The sequence below is a fragment of the Phyllobates terribilis genome, unplaced genomic scaffold (assembly GCF_046119375.1).
Source record: "Phyllobates terribilis strain yellow unplaced genomic scaffold, ASM4611937v1 Scaffold_2__4_contigs__length_985480577, whole genome shotgun sequence".
Taxonomy (NCBI): domain Eukaryota; kingdom Metazoa; phylum Chordata; class Amphibia; order Anura; family Dendrobatidae; genus Phyllobates; species Phyllobates terribilis.
Window position 1 is genome coordinate 450,526,118 of NW_027362762.1, and position 22,224 is coordinate 450,548,341.

General features: G+C 43.0%; 1 protein-coding gene across 1 annotated transcript in view; it reads right to left on the bottom strand.

Annotated features, from left to right (window-relative positions):
• Positions 1-3,388: 3,388 nt before the first annotated feature.
• The window catches only part of OGG1 (8-oxoguanine DNA glycosylase), a 42,347-nt gene continuing 23,511 nt past the window's right edge, over positions 3,389-22,224 (bottom strand). Inside the window, exons 7-8 of the mRNA XM_073670566.1 lie at positions 11,996-12,045; positions 3,389-3,496 (exon numbers count right to left, since the gene is read on the bottom strand). Of these exons, the coding sequence (XP_073526667.1) occupies positions 3,404-3,496; positions 11,996-12,045 (143 nt within the window). The 3' untranslated portion in view covers positions 3,389-3,403. The remainder of the gene's footprint in view (positions 3,497-11,995; positions 12,046-22,224) is intronic.

A 22,224-nucleotide genomic window follows, 5' to 3' on the forward strand; every position in this document is an offset into this window, starting at 1 on the left:
GGCAGGTATTATGTGCAGGAGAGGGGCAGCGTGGAGGGATATTACAGAGAGGTGCAACGTGGGGGGTATTTTGTGCAAGAAGCACAATAAGAGGCAATTATTTATTTAGGGACACCGCATAGGAGATATTTAATGGAGCAGTATAATGATATTTTTATTTTTAAGAGCACCATGTCAGGAAGTGCTGCTGAAGATGGAGAAGAGGGAAGCCTAGAGACGTGCGCTGGGCATGAAATCTATTCATGGCGTATGTGCTTCATGGAGACAAAATGGATGGAAACGATTCCAATCAGAGAAGATGTCACCTATAAAGGTACCTGGATGCAAATATTTATTTGTTATGCTATTTCTCATCAATCCTGTTGTTCCTGTATGGTTTGCAGTCTGATAATGACTGATAACTCCCAGCATCTCCATACCATCTCTAAAGGACATACTGGGAATTGTAGGTTCATGCAATACAATTATATATGCCGCTGACCTGACATTACAATTGATCGCTGTACTAAGCTTGGTGCTGTATACATGTACCGACGGAGGTTCTGGAGGTGCATTCATGTACGGACGATGTTTCAGGGTCAGGCTGGGACAAAAAAAAAAAAAAAAGCAGCCCTGGTACATAAACCCCACATACTAGAACACCCATCACCCCTGCTCAGTGAATTTTGCTTTTACATTGTCATGCCCATCAACACTCTCTTAAAAGGAGTGATTTGAAGAGCCACATGTGAATGGCACAGCAGTGCTCATGATCAACCACAGCTCCATTTATATGGGGTTCTCCAAAGCTATGTTTCTCGGGATCGTGGGGGTTCGAGTGGTCAGATCTGCAGTGAATGGAAAGTCATCCTCTAACAAGAGAGAAAAGGGATAACTTCCAAACTTGAGAGACCCATTTAAACAGTTTTTTCAAAAATTAATTTCTATTTGCCCATAGGAATATAGAAAATAATAAACCAATAATGACGCTCCCAAAGTCCAATGCTGCCTCTCCGACAACAGAACAAGAGAAATGGGACCGTGCAGTACTCATCGGTTATCTATTGCCTACGAATATACATTACTCTATGCATTAGATATGTAATATCTGATAAGCCCAATACGTATGTCTGTTCATTTTGTATATGATAGGGACCTATAGGGTACACTACGGCCAGCCTTCATTGAGCGGAGGAGCCAACCTCCGTGGTAAGGCAGTCAATACCAGCCATTGATACGGTATTCTGCAGGCTGTCTATAGGACCTACCCTTTTTTTACTATTCCGTATCCGACACGTGGATACCTCAGAATGTTTAGATCTTTTAATAAACTATTGTGGATCTATCCACATTTTTTTTGTATATACCATTCATCTTTGAAGTATACTTAATTAAAGTTTATTTTTAATTTAGTACATTCCATGGTTAGCTCCTTTATATTGATGTACGTGAAGGGATGTATCACTTAGATTACTGGGTGCAGCTGTTCTGACACAGAGCTTTTAGATTTAGAATGAAGCAGAGCTGAGAAAGCTTTCCCCACCCACACCAGGCTCGCTATGTATATAGCTATAGACAGTGAGTTGCTTATCACAGGAGAGGGTCGAGCCGGACTAGCATGCACGCCTAGTCCAGCAATGATAATCACCAGGTGATAAAACCTTCAGTATAAATAAACAACAGCACAGTGTCTGACATGTGACATATCGTTAAATTTAGTGTTTTAACCCCTACATCATGCTGTCTTCAGATTACTTAGCAAAAACCTGCTGACAGATTCCCTTTAAGGTACCAATCATTTGGTGAAATGACTACTGTACTTACTGTGACCACTGGTGGGCAGGGCATCGTCTAGTAGTATGGATTGATGGGCACAGTAGGCAGTGCTGAGACCTAACTCCTAACGTGTAGGGAGAAGCGGTGGGTGGTGTCAGGTCAGGACTGCCTATGATCATTTCACCTTCATATAGTATAATAAATTCCCACAGATTCAATCATACACCCCCCCCCCCCCCCCAAATCCCAGTAGTAATCTCACCCCTAACCCCCCATCTTGTCGTAGTATGATAATCACAGCCCCCAGAATCCCTCTTCCTCCAGGAATATAGTTAATTACCTCTTTGCAATAATTACACACCTCCATAGAATAATTATAAGTGCCCCAATCACATACCCCATTACACGAATCTCTGCCCCACCCCAAGGAATTATAATCCATACCCAATATGATCAGCCACACCCATTAGCATCCCCTCACCACATCCCAAAGGATCCAGAGCACTGCTGTCATTGTGACTAGTGATGAGTGCAAGTTGTTGTTACTCGAGTTTGCCTAGGATGCTCGGGTATGCACAGAGTATCGCAGGTGCTCGAGTGACATGTTCGAGTCCCCACGCCTGCATGTTTCACTGCTGTTAAGACAGCCACAAAACATGAGGGGATTGTCCGTGTATGTCAGGTAATCCCCCCATTTATTGTGACTGTCTCAACAGCTGGAAAACATGCAGGGACGTGAACATGTCACTCGAGCACCTGCAATACTCTGTGCAAACGCAAGCATCCTAGGCAACTCGAGTAACGAGCACTAACGCTCAACAATAATTGTGACCCAACAAGATAACCAATGACAGCAGTGCTCTACAACCGTACCATGTCCTCATCTGGCTCTTCTGTCACATCCGGCCTGGCCCATGAACAAATGAAGAGCTCCTGTGGCGACCCTCCGGAGTGAACAAGCATTCCTCTCCGGCGGGTAAGAGAAAGGCTTCATAATCTGTAAAATGTGCTGCAGCCTCTTACCGATTATAATTTGACCGTAGGTGATTTAAAAGTACAATATCCCTAATGCATTTGACGACCCTAAACTGTTGCTAAGGGACTAGTTTAGGGGGCAAATGACCCTCAGTCCCCCAGCCCAGCCCACCACTGCCCAACATATGATGTAACTGTACATTATTTGACAGGAAGGGGTTAAAGGAATCTTCCAGGTAAAATGTATAACCTGTGTGATACTTAGTGCAGGGCCGAACGGGGATGAAACATGGTTTAGGTTGAGAGAACACCAAATGGAGAAGTCAATCACCCCCAGGCCGTGTACTAGAAAACACACAGTGTATCATATATTTTTGCCAGTGTGGAAAGATCACCTACAACGATGTTCTCACTCTAAATATTTTTTACAATTTCTGCAAGGGGTAAGCAAGCAAGCTAAATACAGGGGGTGGCCAAACACTAAGCCTATAGAAGGTTTATATAACTATTGATATTAGTTGCAGTTTGTTAGATGACTGTAAGAGTCAAGATTTCTGAGAAATAAATAAAAAAGACAAAAATAACAGAACATAAATTTGACACTATAGTAATTCATTATTTTAATTAATTTATTTAATGTTTTGTATAAAGAACATTTATATAAAAGAAAAAACTATATGTATTTTATTTTTTTTTTTTTTTTTGGCTTTGCGTTTGGTTGATCTTCTGCACTCTGGAATTTCTTAAGATCTGAACAAAATAACACCTGAAAAGGAAAAAAAAAAAAATTCATTAACAATACAAAATTAGTTTTGTACTCACAGTAAAATACTTTTCTCGCTGGAAACGTTTGGAAGTGGGGGTGAGAAGGACACCGGATCGTGGGTGTACACCATGCTATTAGGAGGCTCAACACTAGGTGAAAAAATAAAAAAGTGTTGGACTATACCCTCTCCTCAGACACTAAGTAGCCCAGTTTAGGGCCAAAAGCAGTAGGAGAGAACCAAAGCCATAAAAATCAAACAACCAGGCACCATCATGACCTGAACCCAGAGAAAGGCCACAGGCAACAACTGATCCCAGGGCAAGAAAACCAGGTATAGGGTAGCAGCTGTGTTCCCCAATGTATTCAAGGAGAAAGGGATTTTTACGGCATAAATCCAATTTTCTTGTTAATAGCATTGGGAAACACAGGACCATGGGATGTTCTAAAACAGTTCCAATAGATGGGAAAAGGAAAAAAAAAAAAATAGGCGAGACGCGGACCACCTAGTAGACAACGGGCTGCAGTTCTCTACACCGAAAACTGGCATCAGCAAAAGCCATAAAGTGAAGTTTGTAGAACCTACTGAAAGGTGCGGATGGAGGCCCAAGCAGCAGCCTTGCAGACCTAAAACATAAAGCTTAGATGCCTTACTGCCCACGAGGGCACTCACTGTCGTTGTGGAATGAGCAGTAACACAAAAGGCGGATATCTTTCGTTGACCTTGTAGGCTTCCAATAATAGACATCATCTATTTGGAAATTACAGTCTTAAAGGCTGGAAAGCCACTGCATGGCCCATCGGGGATCAAAAAAAGAGTGGGAAGAGATAGGCCCTAACCAGATACAGACAGTGGAGAGAACTCTCATGGGGAAGAGATGGAGAAGAGCAAAAAGGAGGAGAGGAGGTTGATGTCCTAGTTGATGTGGAAGACATAGACCACCAAAGGAATAAAAAGAAAAAAATAGCACTGGACGCAAAACCACTCTGTCTTAATGAGAACAAAGAAGAGAACCCTGCAGGGAAAGCTAGCAAGCTTAGACACCCTGGGTACATGGATTGTGGCCACTGGAAATGCCACCTTCCACAAACAAAACTATAGGGAGATTCTGCAAAGAGCTCAAGGGAGACTCTTGGAGCTCAGCCAGAACAAGGTTAAGGTCCCAAAGCTCCACCGGATACCTGAAAAAAAACAGGTACAATGCGCCACTCTCAGAGGAAGTGTTAGGGCGAACCTTTTGATATGTTCACTAGTTGTCTGCTCCTGACCTAATGAATATGATCAAGTGCATGCACGAAAGAATAACATCAGACACACACAGTCGGATGTAAGCTCTCCTTGATCAGCTATGGCACAGCTCCAAGTGTCCTTTATTCAACTCCAACATAGATTTATATAAACTCTGTATATGGGCTCGGTTAGTCCCAGAATGTGAGTAACCAGATGTATTGATTGGTTAGTCCATGGGCAGATCCATGAGGCCATCAGGGTGGGTTGGTCCATGAGGCCATCAGGGTGGGTTGGTCCATGAGGCCATCAGGGTGGGTTGGTCCATGAGGCCATCAGGGTGGGTTGGTCCATGAGGCCATCAGGGTGGGTTGGTCCATGAGGCCATCAGGGTGGGTTGGTCCATGAGGCCATCAGGGTGGGTTGGTCCATGAGGCCATCAGGGGGCGTGTCTCCAAGCGATGTGTCGCTCTGTGATTGGTTAGTCCTTCTATAGAATTCAGCTTCCTCTTGGAACTTCCTTGTAGAACAGGATGTAGTCATAAATAAAGTCTCCACCTTTATCACATGCACAACAGGATGTAGTCATAGGTTCAGTTGCCATCTTGCATAACAGAGCATGATGTGATGAAACAGGAAATGGCAGCCATCTTTTGATCTAAACAACCTTATGTAAGGTGAAATAATACACTTTGTGGGTCTTTTCTCTCAATCTCCTATGTCTTGAGGTTAATTAAGTATTTGATCCTACGGCTCTCCTCAACAGAAGGGTCTTAACTAGTGATGAGCGAGCATGCTCGCCACTGCTCAGTACTCGAGATGCTCGGAGCTCGCCGAGCACTTGCGCGATGCTCGGGCGGGAGCTCGGGTCCCTGTCCTGCATGTCTGGCGCTATTTAGAGCACCAATCATGCAGGGATTGTCTGCAACTCACTGTAATGCCACAGCCATGGTGGTTGTGGCATTACAGTGATTGCCCAAATCGATGGGAACAGTGCTCACAGTGATACATGAAAAGCCATCAATTCTATGGATGCGCCATTTCTGGGGCGGCTGACGGTTAGTGTTTCTAGCCTGGGAGGGGGCCAATATTCATGGCACCCTTCCTGGGCTATTAATATCAACCCCCAGCTGTCTGCCTAGCCTTTGCTAGCTATTAAAATAGGGGGGACCCCACGTCATTTTTTTTTTTTTGGGGGGGGGGGGGGGTTCCCCATTTTAATAGCTAGTAAAGGCTAGGTATTCAGCTGGGGGCTGATATTAGTAGCCTGGGAAGCTCCGTGGGTATTACCCCCTTCCCAGGCTTCAAACATCTGCCCCAGCCGTCTGCTTAAACTCCGCTAGAGAATAAAATTACGGGGAACCCCACGCCAATTTTTTTTTTTAATAAATCCTTTATTTTAACACTAAATGACAAGTACAGTAACCAACACTATCACTGCACTTATTATATATGTGACTGACATGTTTCTCTATGTAATCTATGTGTGATGCTCTATTCTTTCTGTTCTAAATTGTCGGGTACCGGTGAATGCCGCTGATGAATTGCCGGCCGGCTTTTTCAAAGAGACGGGTGCATGAAAATCGGAGGGCACTAGTGTGTTCCAAGTGCCCTGCTATGTTTTTCATGCACCCTCCTATATACCCTGCCTGCCTGTCTGCCTATATATTCTGCCTGCCTGACGTTTAATTGAGCACTGTTTCCATCGATTTGGGCAATTTTTGACCTTCTGCAGACCACCGGGGGGGGGGGGGACCGCCAGAAAAATGCTCGAGTTTCCCATAGACTTACATTGGGCTCGTTGCTCGGGTCGAGCACCTGATTATTCCAATGTGCTCGACCCGAGCTTCGAGCACCCGAGCATTTTAGTGCTCGCTCATCACTAGTCTTAACCTATTTGAGATAAGCCATCATATGCTAAAACAGTATGGAGAAGGCAGAAATGTGCCCTATCCAGGAGATGAAGCTGAGGCCTGCATCCAAACTGGACTGAAGAAACAAGAATCCTAGGAATGGAAGAAGAATGTGATGGGAGTCCTTTTGTTCACATCAACTAACAGGAAGAAGAAAGGTTGCAAGAGACCAAAAATAATCTATATGTACATATGTGTATATAGCTAAAGGGAAGGAAGAAAATATGAATACAATGGATATGTGCATAGGTCTTAATTATAATTGCCAAAAGACTAATCGGTACAACAGAGATTAGCGAGACATCAAAAAAAAAAAAACAATAAAAAAGTCAGTAGGACTGAATGTGAACATATAAAATAGATTTTATTGATAAAGTATAAAAAATGTGGGGGTCACACAAACAAAAGGGTAAGGGCGAGTATCACGGATGAGGTAGTAAAATTGACATGTGCCAAAGGTAAGTAGGGAGACATGCTTCATAACAAGAACAATTGTGTGTATAGAATATATAACCAAAGTCAAGTATATATAAGTATAGCATAATATAAAGACAATGTATATGTGATATACAGATGTAACGTACAATGCAAGTTGATATATAGGTGGGTAGTTAAAACAGGTAGGTAAATTAGTGCATATACCACACTTGCAAAGTCAGCTTGAGTACAAGACAATTGAAATTGGATAGTACATAGTGAAATGGCAGCAGGAACTCCCTTATGATGCACGCACCCCAACTAACACAAGACCTCCAGGTACTGTGTTAAACTTTGGCAGACTAAGGCTTAAAACTTTCTAAGTCATAAGCGCCACTAGGATCTCAGGACCTCAGCCTCAACAGCTAAACCATTAAATGCAGCTGGAATGAAGTGGAATAGGGGACCTTGTAAAGGAAGTTTGAGATGGAAAACGAGGTTCCATGGAGCATTTATAACTAAATAAGGTGGGAGTATCGTGCTTGGGAAGGCAATCTCAAAGCTATCAGCATCCTCCACTATGACCCATTGCGGAAGCAGGAAGCAGATGACAGAGAGGGAGGTGATACAGTAGAGAAAATTCTGCCCATGGAAGACTCTCTGGACATGGCAATGTAAATTGGACCTAATGATGAGAAGGGATGCGAAGAGGTTCACATCGAAGGTGCCCCAGCGAAAGCATAATTGATCAATGGCATCTGGAGAAGAACCCACTCACACAGATCCAATTCTCTGCTCAGAAGTTCACAACCTAGTTTTCCATGCCAAGAATGTAAATAAATCATGTAAAGAGCTGAAACCTGGTGGTTTCTCCATGTTCCTGGTGCCCTCTTGGTTCAGGTAAGCCACTCAGTCAAGTTTTTAGTCTGTACTGGCAGCGGGTGTCCCTGATGAGGAAGGATCAGTGAGAAAGACAAAAGATGGCTCTCAAATCCAATCGGTTGTACTGGAGGAGGGCTTCCTTCACAGACCGACAACCCTGAGTGGTGAGATGATTGAACACCTCACCCTAGTGTACAAGTCTTGTATGGATCATCAGCACCTGCCATTGAGGGGAAAGGACGATCTACCAAAGCAGAACAGGGTCTGACAACCGCTAAGTAAGATCTCTGCGGAGTCGAATGGGGAGACTGATGCGACAATTCAAGGAATCCAAGGATTTGTTTCAGATACAAAATGGAATGTTTAAGCAGATGTTTATGAAACTAGGCAAAGGGCACTGCCTCAAAAACTGAAATCCATCCACCCAAAAATACTTATAAAAAAAAATAGATGAAGTACGAGGACACCATCCACGATGGGGCACTGAGTGAGCTTCTCTGTTGGGAGGAAAAAAAAAAAAAAAACACCCAGGTGTCAAAGGTCATGTCCCCAAAATTCCAGTCACTAGAATGAAATTAAAAATTACTTCTGTTGATTAATTATCCAACCGCAGAGCATCAAGGAATCCAATGACATTTGGAGACCGGAAGATTCTTGTTTCTGAACAAAGTTTTCACCACAAAATCACCCAAACAAGGGATGATTGCCACCAATCCTACTCAAAACCCCTATCAGGTCAGGGTATGACTGTCAACTTTCTGGCCCAGAGGAGTACCATTAGGGAAGCAAGCAGCTTGTTAAAAACCCTGAAACTCTTGCCAATTGCCAGTTCGAAGGGGAATGCGACAAGCTGGAAATAAGGAGAACAGAAAGGAAAGAAAACGCTCGTGGAACTCAGCGATGAGTATGTGAAGTCACATATAACTACCGAAGATAGGAATTCTCCTCATTCCAGTAATGCATTCACAGACAGAGGGAAGTGCATGTGACATCATCGTACCCATACAAATTTACTGAACCTGTTCAAGCCAAGGATGGGTCTGACCAAGCCATCCTTCTTGATAACTGTGAACAGGCTGGAATAGCAAAGTCTACAGCGTAAAGGTAGATAATGACTCCTTGTAGCTGATGGCTCAGAAGAATACAAATGCACAAGGCTAAAGCTTCAGGAGTGGACGAAGAAAACAACCTGTTTAAGGCAAAAAGGCGAAGACGATCTTGTCAATGAGAAATACTACCTCACTGACCCAGGTGCTGTCCACAAGAGCTATTCAAATCTCTCTGAATGAGACGCTACCTCACCTAAAAAATGGAACCAAGAGAGAGGAGATCTGCTTACTGTGTAAGGTTCGTGGTCCTGGAGTAGGCCAATCAGGGCAATTTAAGTCCGAATAAGAGCTAGCTGGACTCGGCGGGTCAGGATAACCTCTTATTGCTTCTGCAGAAGGAGTGGTTACAAAAGGATTGAGAACTCCTGGGAGCAAATGAGATGGTTGATGAGTGCTTCAGATTCTGGGGAGGCAGATTGCTCGTCCCCAGTTAAATCCTTAATAATGTCATGTAGGAGCTTTCCAAAGTGCTAGTCCCCTATAACAAGAGGCAAAGCAAGGGCCTTTTTGGACGCTGAGTCAGAGTAACAGGATCTGAGCAAAGTGGAGCATAAATCAGCCAAAGGAAATGGCTACAGCTCGGACCACAAATAGTGTTGACACAAAAGAAGCCCTGCAAGAGTACTCTGAGGCATGCAGCATGAGGTGGGAGGTCGAGAAGATCCTCTTGAGGAACTAGAAGCTAAATCCTGAAGAGTGTGCTTATTACAGGCTGTACACACTTTGCTGGCCCAGGACATCACAAAAGCAGAACCCCATAAGCGTGTAATATAAATAAAGGCAGAGCCTGCTGCCAAAAAAAGCTGCTTTAGAAAGGAGGTTAATCTTCATGCCCAGCGGGTCACAGATGGACGCTGCATCAGAGAAGGGCAAGGTAGTGTTCTCAAGAGCTGAGCTGCAGCTGAGCAATGGGGGAAGGAGACAGGCGGTAAATTGCATCGACAGGGAGGTACAATTCTGTGGAGTGCACAGTGTATCCTACCTGGATTGTGATCTAAAGTGGAGGACCTACATGCAACCTGGAAAGAAACTGGGGAGAAAAAAAAAAGGAAGAAAAAAAGAAAGTGTGCAGAAGACTTGATACAGTTTGTGTCTGCCTTCTACAGACAGTAGGCTAAAACTGAGCTACCTAGTATTCTAGGAGAGGGCATAGCCCAACAGGTGGTCTGGTATCCCCCAATGACATTAACCATAAAGAACTAATAGAACATGCTTTGGAAATAAACTCTAGAACCTTATTTCACGTTTGAAAACAAACTTTAACCCCTTCGCAACCCTGGAATTTTCCGTTTTTTGCATTTTCGTTTTTGCTCCCCTTGTTCCCAGAGCCATAGTGTTTTTATTTTTTGGTCAATATGACCGTGTGAGGGCTTATTTTTTGCGGGACGAGTTGTACTTTTGAACGGCATCACTGATTTTACCATATTGTGTACTGGAAAATGGGAAAAAAATTCCAAGTGCAGTGAAATAGCAAAAAATGTGCAATACCACAGATATTTTTTTCTTATTTTTCTTTCCACGTTCACTGAATGCCAAAACTGACCTGCTATTCTTATTCTCCAGGTCATTACGAGTTCGTAGATACCAAACATGTATAGGTTCTCTTTTATTTAAGTGGTGAAAAAAAATTCCAAAGTTTGCTTAAAAAATATATATAAATAAAATAAATAAATGGCGCCATTTTCCGAGACACGTAGCGTCTCCATTTTTCGTGATCTGGGGCTGAATGGGGGCTTATTTTTTGCGCACCGAGCTGAAGTTTTTATTGATACCAATTTGGGGTAGATCCTATGTTTTGATCGCCAGTTATTGCATTTTATTGCAATGTTGCGGCGACCAAAAAACGTAATTCTGGCGTTTAGAATTTTTTTCTCGTTACGCCGTTTACCGATCGGATTAATTCTTTTCTTATATTGATAGATGGGGCGATTCTGAACGCGGCGATACCAAATATGTGCATGTGTTTTGTTTTTTTTTAATAATTTTATTTTGAATGGGGCGAAAGGGGGGTGATTTAAACATTTATTTTTTTTAATATTTTTACTTTTTTTTTTTTTTACACTATTTGCTTGCTTCTATAGTCTCCATAGGAGACTAGAAGCAGCAATTACCTGATCGCCTCAGCTACATAGAGGTGATGAGCAGATCACCTCTATGTAGCAGAGATGGTCCTGTGCTATGAGCGCCGACCACTAGGTGGCGCTCATAGCAATCAGCACATGACAACCACTGGGGTGTGCTGCAGACCCAGGGTTGTCATGCCCACGCATCGGTGACCCGTGATCATGTGACAGGGTCACCGATGGGCGGGGTAAGTGACACGCTTCTGGCGCGGCGATGTTAAATGCCGCTGTCAGAGATTGACAGCGGCATTTAACATGTTAACAGCCGCGGGTGGATTGCGATTCTACCCGCGGCTGTTGCGGGCACATGTCAGCTGTAATAATCAGCTGACATGTGCCCGGTTCAGTGTGGGCTCACCGCCGGAGCCCGCGCTGAACAAGGGGTGACAGCCTGGTGAGTACTAATACAGGCTGTAAAGAGGTTAATGTAATGTTTAATCAATGGGGACAGTTATTAACACTCAAAACTGCTAATCACAATTAAACAAAAAAATAAACTACTCTCATCCCATCTTTTTGGCTCAACAGTAGTTGAATCCAAACATGACGCTATTTGCGCAGTATACGTTTCGATCCATCTGAAGAAAAAAATTAAATGAATGTCAATTTTATGAAACTTATTTTTTTTACTTCTCCATTTCCCTTACCATAAAAAAAGTACGTTGAGCTATAAACACAAACTTTCTAATTTTGTAGAGAGTTTTTTAAAGGACCTTATAAAAAAGCACCATCCGCTAAATAATATACAGTACTCTAAAAGCTACAGAATGTTTTATACAAATATGTTATGATTTGTGTTTTAAAACTGTATAATAGACACATGAACTTACCCCTTGGGCCCATCCAGCGTAGGGACCCCAGAGATTATGGAAATAATCTCCTTGAAAACAACAGAGAGGAATACACACATTACACAGTAATAGAGACAGGCTTTGTTCACATCAAGTTAGTGATCTACACCCAGTATGTTCTCTGGGGAAAGCCCCTGTCATACATGCTAAGTGTAGGTAATGAAGTTCACTAACCATCTGACAGATGCCCTTTTGGCTGCTTTCAGATAGAAAAGGTATGGTATAGTGTATAAAAGCTACACAATTTCATAGAAAAGTATACAAAAAAAACAAACCATAAACTGAGCAGTATTTTTTTTTATAATTTAACAGTAGAGTCCAATGGACAACATATCTGACTGAATATACACTGCTCAAAAAAATAAAGGGAACACTTAAACAACAGAATATAACTCCAAGTAAATCAAACTTCTGTGAAATCAAACTGTCCACTTAGGAAGCAACACTGATTGACAATCAATTTCACATGCTGTTGTGCAAATGGAATAGACAATAGATGGAAATTATTGGCAATTATCAAGACAGCCTCAATAAAGGAGTGGTTCTGCAGGTGGGGACCACAGACCACATCTCAGTACCAATGCTTTCTGCCTGATGTTTTGGTCACTTTTGAATGTTGGTGGTGCTTTCACACTTGTGGTAGCATGAGACGGACTCTACAACCCACAGAAGTTGCTCAGGTAGTGCAGCTCATCCAGGATGACACATCAATGCGAGCTGAGGCTAGAAGGTTTGCTGTGTCTGTCAGCGTAGTGTCCAGAGGCTGGAGGTGCTACAAGGAGACAGGCCAGTACACCAGGAGACGTGGAGGGGGCCGTAGGAGGGCAACAACCCAGCAGCAGGACCGCTACCTCCGCCTTTCTGCAAGGAGGAACAGGAGGAGCACTGCCAGAGCCCTGCAAAATTACCTCCAGCAAGCAACAAATGTGCATGTGTCTGCACAAACGGTTAGAAACCGACTCCATGAGGGTGGTATGAGGGCCCGACGTCCACAGATGGGGGTTGTGCTCACAGCCCAACACCGTGCAGGACGCTTGGCATTTGCCACAGAACAGGATTGGCAAAGTCTACACTGGCGCCCTGTGCTCTTCACAGATGAAAGCAGGTTCACACTGAACACGTGACAGACGAGACAGAGTCTGGAGACGCCGTGGAGAGCGATCTGCTGCCTGCAACATCCTTCAGCATGACCGGTTTGGCAGTGGGTCAGTAATGCTGTGGTATGGCATTTCTTTGGAGGGCCGCACAGCCCTCCATGTGCTCGCCAGAGGTAGCCTGACTGCCATTAGGTACCGAGATGAGATCCTCAGACCCCTTGTGAGACCATATGCTGGTGGGGTTGGCCCTGGGTTCCTCCTAATGCAGGACAATGCCAGACCTCATGTGGCTGGAGTGTGTCAGCAGTTCCTGCAAGATGAAGGCATTGAAGCTATGGACTGGCCCGCCCGTTCCCCAGACCTGAATCCGATTGAGCACATCTGGGACATCAGGTCTCGCTCCATCCACCAACGTCACGTTGTACCACAGACTGTCCAGGAGTTGACGGACGCTTTAGTCCAGGTCTGGGAGGAGATCCCACAGGAAACCATCCGCAACCTCATCAGGAGCATGTCCAGGCGTTGTAGGGAGGTCATACAGGCACGTGGAGGCCACACACAATACTGAGCCTCATTTTGACTTGTTTTAAGGACATTACATCAAAGTTGGATCAGCCTGTAGTGTGTTTTTCCACTTTAATTTTGGGGGTGACTCCAAATCCAGGCCTCCATTGGTTAATAAATTTGATTTCCATTGATGATTTTTGTGTGATTTTGTTGTCAGCACATTCAACCTTCTACAGAAGAAAGTATTCTATGAGAATATTTCATTCATTCAGATCTAGGATGTGTTATTTGAGTGTTCCCTTTATTTTTTTGAGCAGCGTATAAAGTCACCGGCTTACATTGGAGGAGTGGAACAACTGACTGTACTGCAATGGATGGAAAGGTCTTTTAGAATATCTCTCCTATTTCTTCTGTTAAAATCATTCAGTAAGAAACATTGGATATACTAAACTAATTTATAGATCAGTATCTTGTCTCATTACATGTAAAAAAAAATTTGTTTTTGTATTACTCTACAACACTGAGTAAGTGCAGTGCACAATAGAGTGCCCTTCACTACGTACTAGAACATTATATAAGCTCAGTGCACAGAAGAGCGGCCTCACTATATACTAGAACATTATATAAGCTCAGTGCACAGAAGAGCGGCCTCGCTATATACTAGAACATTATATAAGCTCAGTACACAGAAGAGCGGCCTCACTATATACTAGAACATTATATAAGCTCAGTACACAGAAGAGCGGCCTCACTATATACTAGAACATTATATAAGCTCAGTGCACAGAAGAGCGGCCTCGCTATATACTAGAACATTATATAAGCTCAGTGCACAGAAGAGCGGCCTCACTATATACTAGAACATTATATAAGCTCAGTGCACAGAAGAGCGGCCTCACTATATACTAGAACGTTATATAAGCTCAGTGCACAGAAGAGCGGCCGCACTATATACTAGAACATTATATAAGCTCAGTGCACAGAAGAGCGGCCGCACTATATACTAGAACATTATATAAGCTCAGTGCACAGAAGAGCGGCCTCGCTATATACTAGAACATTATATAAGCTCAGTGCACAGAAGAGCGGCCTCACTATATACTAGAACGTTATATAAGCTCAGTGCACAGAAGAGCGGCCTCACTATATACTAGAACGTTATATAAGCTCAGTGCACAGAAGAGCGGCCTCGCTATATACTAGAACATTATATAAGCTCAGTGCACAGAAGAGCGGCCTCACTATATACTAGAACGTTATATAAGCTCAGTGCACAGAAGAGCGGCCTCACTATATACTAGAACATTATATAAGCTCAGTGCACAGAAGAGCGGTCTCAGTATATACTAGAACATAATATAAGCTCAGTGCACAGAAGAGCGGCCTCACTATATACTAGAACATTATATAAGCTCAGTGCACAGAAGAGCGGCCTCACTATATACTAGAACATAATATAAGCTCAGTGCACAGAAGAGCGGCCTCACTATATACTAGAACATTATATAAGCTCAGTGCACAGAAGAGCGGCCTCACTATATACTAGAACGTTATATAAGCTCAGTGCACAGAAGAGCGGCCTCACTATATACTAGAACGTTATATAAGCTCAGTGCACAGAAGAGCGGCCTCACTATATACTAGAACATTATAGAAGCTCAGTGCACAGAAGAGCGGCCTCACTATATACTAGAACGTTATATAAGCTCAGTGCACAGAAGAGCGGCCTCACTATATACTAGAACATTATATAAGCTCAGTGCACAACAGAGCGGCCTCACTATATACTAGAACGTTATATAAGCTCAGTGCACAGAAGAGCGGCCTCACTATATACTAGAACATTATATAAGCTCAGTGCACAGAAGAGCGGCCTCACTATATACTAGAACGTTATATAAGCTCAGTGCACAGAAGAGCGGCCTCACTATATACTAGAACGTTATATAAGCTCAGTGCACAGAAGAGCGGCCTCACTATATACTAGAACATTATAGAAGCTCAGTGCACAACAGAGCGGCCTCACTATATACTAGAACGTTATATAAGCTCAGTGCACAGAAGAGCGGCCTCACTATATACTAGAACATTATATAAGCTCAGTGCACAGAAGAGCGGCCTCACTATATACTAGAACGTTATATAAGCTCAGTGCACAGAAGAGCGGCCTCACTATATACTAGAACGTTATATAAGCTCAGTGCACAGAAGAGCGGCCTCACTATATACTAGAACGTTATATAAGCTCAGTGCACAGAAGAGCGGCCGCACTATATACTAGAACATTATATAAGCTCAGTGCACAGAAGAGCGGCCGCACTATATACTAGAACATTATATAAGCTCAGTGCACAGAAGAGCGGCCGCACTATATACTAGAACATTATATAAGCTCAGTGCACAGAAGAGCGGCCTCACTATATACTAGAACATTATATAAGCTCAGTGCACAGAAGAGCGGCCTCACTATATACTAGAACGTTATATAAGCTCAGTGCACAGAAGAGCGGCCTCACTATATACTAGAACGTTATATAAGCTCAGTGCACAGAAGAGCGGCCTCACTATATACTAGAACGTTATATAAGCTCAGTGCACAGAAGAGCGGCCTCACTATATACTAGAACATTATAGAAGCTCAGTGCACAGAAGAGCGGCCTCACTATATACTAGAACGTTATATAAGCTCAGTGCACAGAAGAGCGGCCTCACTATATACTAGAACATTATATAAGCTCAGTGCACAGAAGAGCGGCCTCACTATATACTAGAACGTTATATAAGCTCAGTGCACAGAAGAGCGGCCTCACTATATACTAGAACGTTATATAAGCTCAGTGCACAGAAGAGCGGCCGCACTATATACTAGAACATTATATAAGCTCAGTGCACAGAAGAGCGGCCGCACTATATACTAGAACATTATATAAGCTCAGTGCACAGAAGAGCGGCCTCACTATATACTAGAACGTTATATAAGCTCAGTGCACAGAAGAGCGGCCGCACTATATACTAGAACATTATATAAGCTCAGTGCACAGAAGAGCGGCCGCACTATATACTAGAACATTATATAAGCTCAGTGCACAGAAGAGCGGCCTCACTATATACTAGAACGTTATATAAGCTCAGTGCACAGAAGAGCGGCCGCACTATATACTAGAACATTATATAAGCTCAGTGCACAGAAGAGCGGCCGCACTATATACTAGAACATTATATAAGCTCAGTGCACAGAAGAGCGGCCTCACTATATACTAGAACGTTATATAAGCTCAGTGCACAGAAGAGCGGCCGCACTATATACTAGAACATTATATAAGCTCAGTGCACAGAAGAGCGGCCGCACTATATACTAGAACGTTATATAAGCTCAGTGCACAGAAGAGCGGCCGCACTATATACTAGAACATTATAGAAGCTCAGTGCACAGAAGAGCGGCCTCACTATATACTAGAACGTTATATAAGCTCAGTGCACAGAAGAGCGGCCTCACTATATACTAGAACGTTATATAAGCTCAGTGCACAGAAGAGCGGCCTCACTATATACTAGAACGTTATATAAGCTCAGTGCACAGAAGAGCGGCCTCGCTATATACTAGAACATTATATAAGCTCAGTGCACAGAAGAGCGGCCTCGCTATATACTAGAACATTATATAAGCTCAGTGCACAGAAGAGCGGCCTCACTATATACTAGAACATTATATAAGCTCAGTGCACAGAAGAGCGGCCTCACTATATACTAGAACGTTATATAAGCTCAGTGCACAGAAGAGCGGCCTCACTATATACTAGAACATTATAGAAGCTCAGTGCACAGAAGAGCGGCCTCACTATATACTAGAACGTTATATAAGCTCAGTGCACAGAAGAGCGGCCTCACTATATACTAGAACATTATATAAGCTCAGTGCACAGAAGAGCGGCCTCACTATATACTAGAACGTTATATAAGCTCAGTGCACAGAAGAGCGGCCTCACTATATACTAGAACGTTATATAAGCTCAGTGCACAGAAGAGCGGCCTCACTATATACTAGAACGTTATATAAGCTCAGTGCACAGAAGAGCGGCCGCACTATATACTAGAACATTATATAAGCTCAGTGCACAGAAGAGCGGCCGCACTATATACTAGAACATTATATAAGCTCAGTGCACAGAAGAGCGGCCGCACTATATACTAGAACATTATATAAGCTCAGTGCACAGAAGAGCGGCCGCACTATATACTAGAACATTATATAAGCTCAGTGCACAGAAGAGCGGCCTCACTATATACTAGAACGTTATATAAGCTCAGTGCACAGAAGAGCGGCCTCACTATATACTAGAACGTTATATAAGCTCAGTGCACAGAAGAGCGGCCTCACTATATACTAGAACGTTATATAAGCTCAGTGCACAGAAGAGCGGCCTCAGTATATACTAGAACGTTATATAAGCTCAGTGCACAGAAGAGCGGCCTCAGTATATACTAGAACATTATATAAGCTCAGTGCACAGAAGAGCGGTCTCAGTATATACTAGAACATAATATAAGCTCAGTGCACAGAAGAGCGGCCTCGCTATATACTAGAACATTATATAAGCTCAGTGCACAGAAGAGCGGCCTCACTATATACTAGAACATTATATAAGCTCAGTGCACAGAAGAGCGGCCTCACTATATACTAGAACGTTATATAAGCTCAGTGCACAGAAGAGCGGCCTCACTATATACTAGAACATAATATAAGCTCAGTGCACAGAAGAGCGGCCTCACTATATACTAGAACATTATATAAGCTCAGTGCACAGAAGAGCGGCCTCACTATATACTAGAACGTTATATAAGCTCAGTGCACAGAAGAGCGGCCTCACTATATACTAGAACGTTATATAAGCTCAGTGCACAGAAGAGCGGCCTCACTATATACTAGAACATTATAGAAGCTCAGTGCACAGAAGAGCGGCCTCACTATATACTAGAACATTATATAAGCTCAGTGCACAGAAGAGCGGCCTCACTATATACTAGAACATTATATAAGCTCAGTGCACAGAAGAGCGGCCTCACTATATACTAGAACGTTATATAAGCTCAGTGCACAGAAGAGCGGCCTCACTATATACTAGAACGTTATATAAGCTCAGTGCACAGAAGAGCGGCCTCACTATATACTAGAACGTTATATAAGCTCAGTGCACAGAAGAGCGGCCTCACTATATACTAGAACATTATAGAAGCTCAGTGCACAGAAGAGCGGCCTCGCTATATACTAGAACGTTATATAAGCTCAGTGCACAGAAGAGCGGCCTCACTATATACTAGAACGTTATATAAGCTCAGTGCACAGAAGAGCGGCCTCACTATATACTAGAACGTTATATAAGCTCAGTGCACAGAAGAGCGGCCTCACTATATACTAGAACGTTATATAAGCTCAGTGCACAGAAGAGCGGCCGCACTATATACTAGAACATTATATAAGCTCAGTGCACAGAAGAGCGGCCGCACTATATACTAGAACATTATATAAGCTCAGTGCACAGAAGAGCGGCCTCACTATATACTAGAACGTTATATAAGCTCAGTGCACAGAAGAGCGGCCTCACTATATACTAGAACGTTATATAAGCTCAGTGCACAGAAGAGCGGCCTCACTATATACTAGAACATTATATAAGCTCAGTGCACAGAAGAGCGGCCTCACTATATACTAGAACATTATATAAGCTCAGTACACAGAAGAGCGGCCTCACTATATACTAGAACATTATATAAGCTCAGTGCACAGAAGAGCGGCCTCGCTATATACTAGAACATTATATAAGCTCAGTGCACAGAAGAGCGGCCTCACTATATACTAGAACATTATATAAGCTCAGTACACAGAAGAGCGGCCTCGCTATATACTAGAACATTATATAAGCTCAGTGCACAGAAGAGCGGCCTCGCTATATACTAGAACATTATATAAGCTCAGTGCACAGAAGAGCGGCCTCACTATATACTAGAACGTTATATAAGCTCAGTGCACAGAAGAGCGGCCTCACTATATACTAGAACATTATAGAAGCTCAGTGCACAGAAGAGCGGCCTCACTATATACTAGAACATTATATAAGCTCAGTGCACAGAAGAGCGGCCTCACTATATACTAGAACGTTATATAAGCTCAGTGCACAGAAGAGCGGCCTCACTATATACTAGAACGTTATATAAGCTCAGTGCACAGAAGAGCGGCCTCACTATATACTAGAACATTATATAAGCTCAGTGCACAGAAGAGCGGCCTCACTATATACTAGAACATTATATAAGCTCAGTGCACAGAAGAGCGGCCGCACTATATACTAGAACATTATATAAGCTCAGTGCACAGAAGAGCGGCCTCACTATATACTAGAACATTATATAAGCTCAGTGCACAGAAGAGCGGCCTCACTATATACTAGAACGTTATATAAGCTCAGTGCACAGAAGAGCGGCCTCACTATATACTAGAACGTTATATAAGCTCAGTGCACAGAAGAGCGGCCTCACTATATACTAGAACATTATATAAGCTCAGTGCACAGAAGAGCGGCCTCACTATATACTAGAACATTATATAAGCTCAGTGCACAGAAGAGCGGCCGCACTATATACTAGAACATTATATAAGCTCAGTGCACAGAAGAGCGGCCGCACTATATACTAGAACATTATATAAGCTCAGTGCACAGAAGAGCGGCCTCACTATATACTAGAACATTATATAAGCTCAGTGCACAGAAGAGCGGCCGCACTATATACTAGAACATTATATAGCTCAGTGCACAGAAGAGCGGCCGCACTATATACTAGAACATTATATAAGCTCAGTGCACAGAAGAGCGGCCTCACTATATACTAGAACGTTATATAAGCTCAGTGCACAGAAGAGCGGCCTCACTATATACTAGAACGTTATATAAGCTCAGTGCACAGAAGAGCGGCCTCACTATATACTAGAACGTTATATAAGCTCAGTGCACAGAAGAGCGGCCTCAGTATATACTAGAACGCTATATAAGCTCAGTGCACAGAAGAGCGGCCTCAGTATATACTAGAACATTATATAAGCTCAGTGCACAGAAGAGCGGTCTCAGTATATACTAGAACATAATATAAGCTCAGTGCACAGAAGAGCGGCCTCACTATATACTAGAACATAATATAAGCTCAGTGCACAGAGAGCGGCCTCACTATATACTAGAACATAATATAAGCTCAGTGCACAGAAGAGCGGCCTCACTATATACTAGAACGTTATATAAGCTCAGTGCACAGAAGAGCGGCCGCACTATATACTAGAACATTATATAAGCTCAGTGCACAGAAGAGCGGCCTCACTATATACTAGAACATTATAGAAGCTCAGTGCACAGAAGAGCGGCCTCGCTATATACTAGAACATTATAGAAGCTCAGTGCACAGAAGAGCGGCCTCGCTATATACTAGAACATTATATAAGCTCAGTGCACAGAAGAGCGGCCTCGCTATATACTAGAACATTATATAAGTCAGTGCACAGAAGAGCGGCCTCGCTATATACTAGAACATTATATAAGCTCAGTGCACAGAAGAGCGGCCTCGCTATATACTAGAACGTTATATAAGCTCAGTGCACAGAAGAGCGGCCTCGCTATATACTAGAACATTATATAAGCTCAGTGCACAGAAGAGCGGCCTCACTATATACTAGAACGTTATATAAGCTCCGTGCACAGAAGAGCGGCCTCACTATATACTAGAACGTTATATAAGCTCAGTGCACAGAAGAGCGGCCTCACTATATACTAGAACATTATATAAGCTCAGTGCACAGAAGAGCGGCCTCACTATATACTAGAACGTTATATAAGCTCAGTGCACAGAAGAGCGGCCTCACTATATACTAGAACATTATATAAGCTCAGTGCACAGAAGAGCGGCCTCACTATATACTAGAACATTATATAAGCTCAGTACACAGAAGAGCGGCCTCACTATATACTAGAACATTATATAAGCTCAGTACACAGAAGAGCGGCCTCACTATATACTAGAACATTATATACGCTCAGTACACAGAAGAGCGGCCTCACTATATACTAGAACATTATATAAGCTCAGTGCACAGAAGAGCGGCCTCGCTATATACTAGAACATTATATAAGCTCAGTGCACAGAAGAGCGGCCTCGCTATATACTAGAACATTATATAAGCTCAGTGCATAGAAGAGCGGCCTCGCTATATACTAGAACATTATATAAGCTCAGTGCACAGAAGAGCGGCCTCGCTATATACTAGAACATTATATAAGCTCAGTGCACAGAAGAGCGGCTCGCTATATACTAGAACATTATATAAGCTCAGTGCACAGAAGAGCGGCCTCACTATATACTAGAACATTATATAAGCTCAGTGCACAGAAGAGCGGCCTCACTATATACTAGAACATTATATAAGCTCAGTGCATAGAAGAGCGGCCTCACTATATACTAGAACATTTATAAGCTCAGTGCACAGAAGAGCGGCCTCACTATATACTAGAACACTCTATATAAGCTCAGTGCCCAGAAGAGCGGCCTCATCTATATAATCGCTTG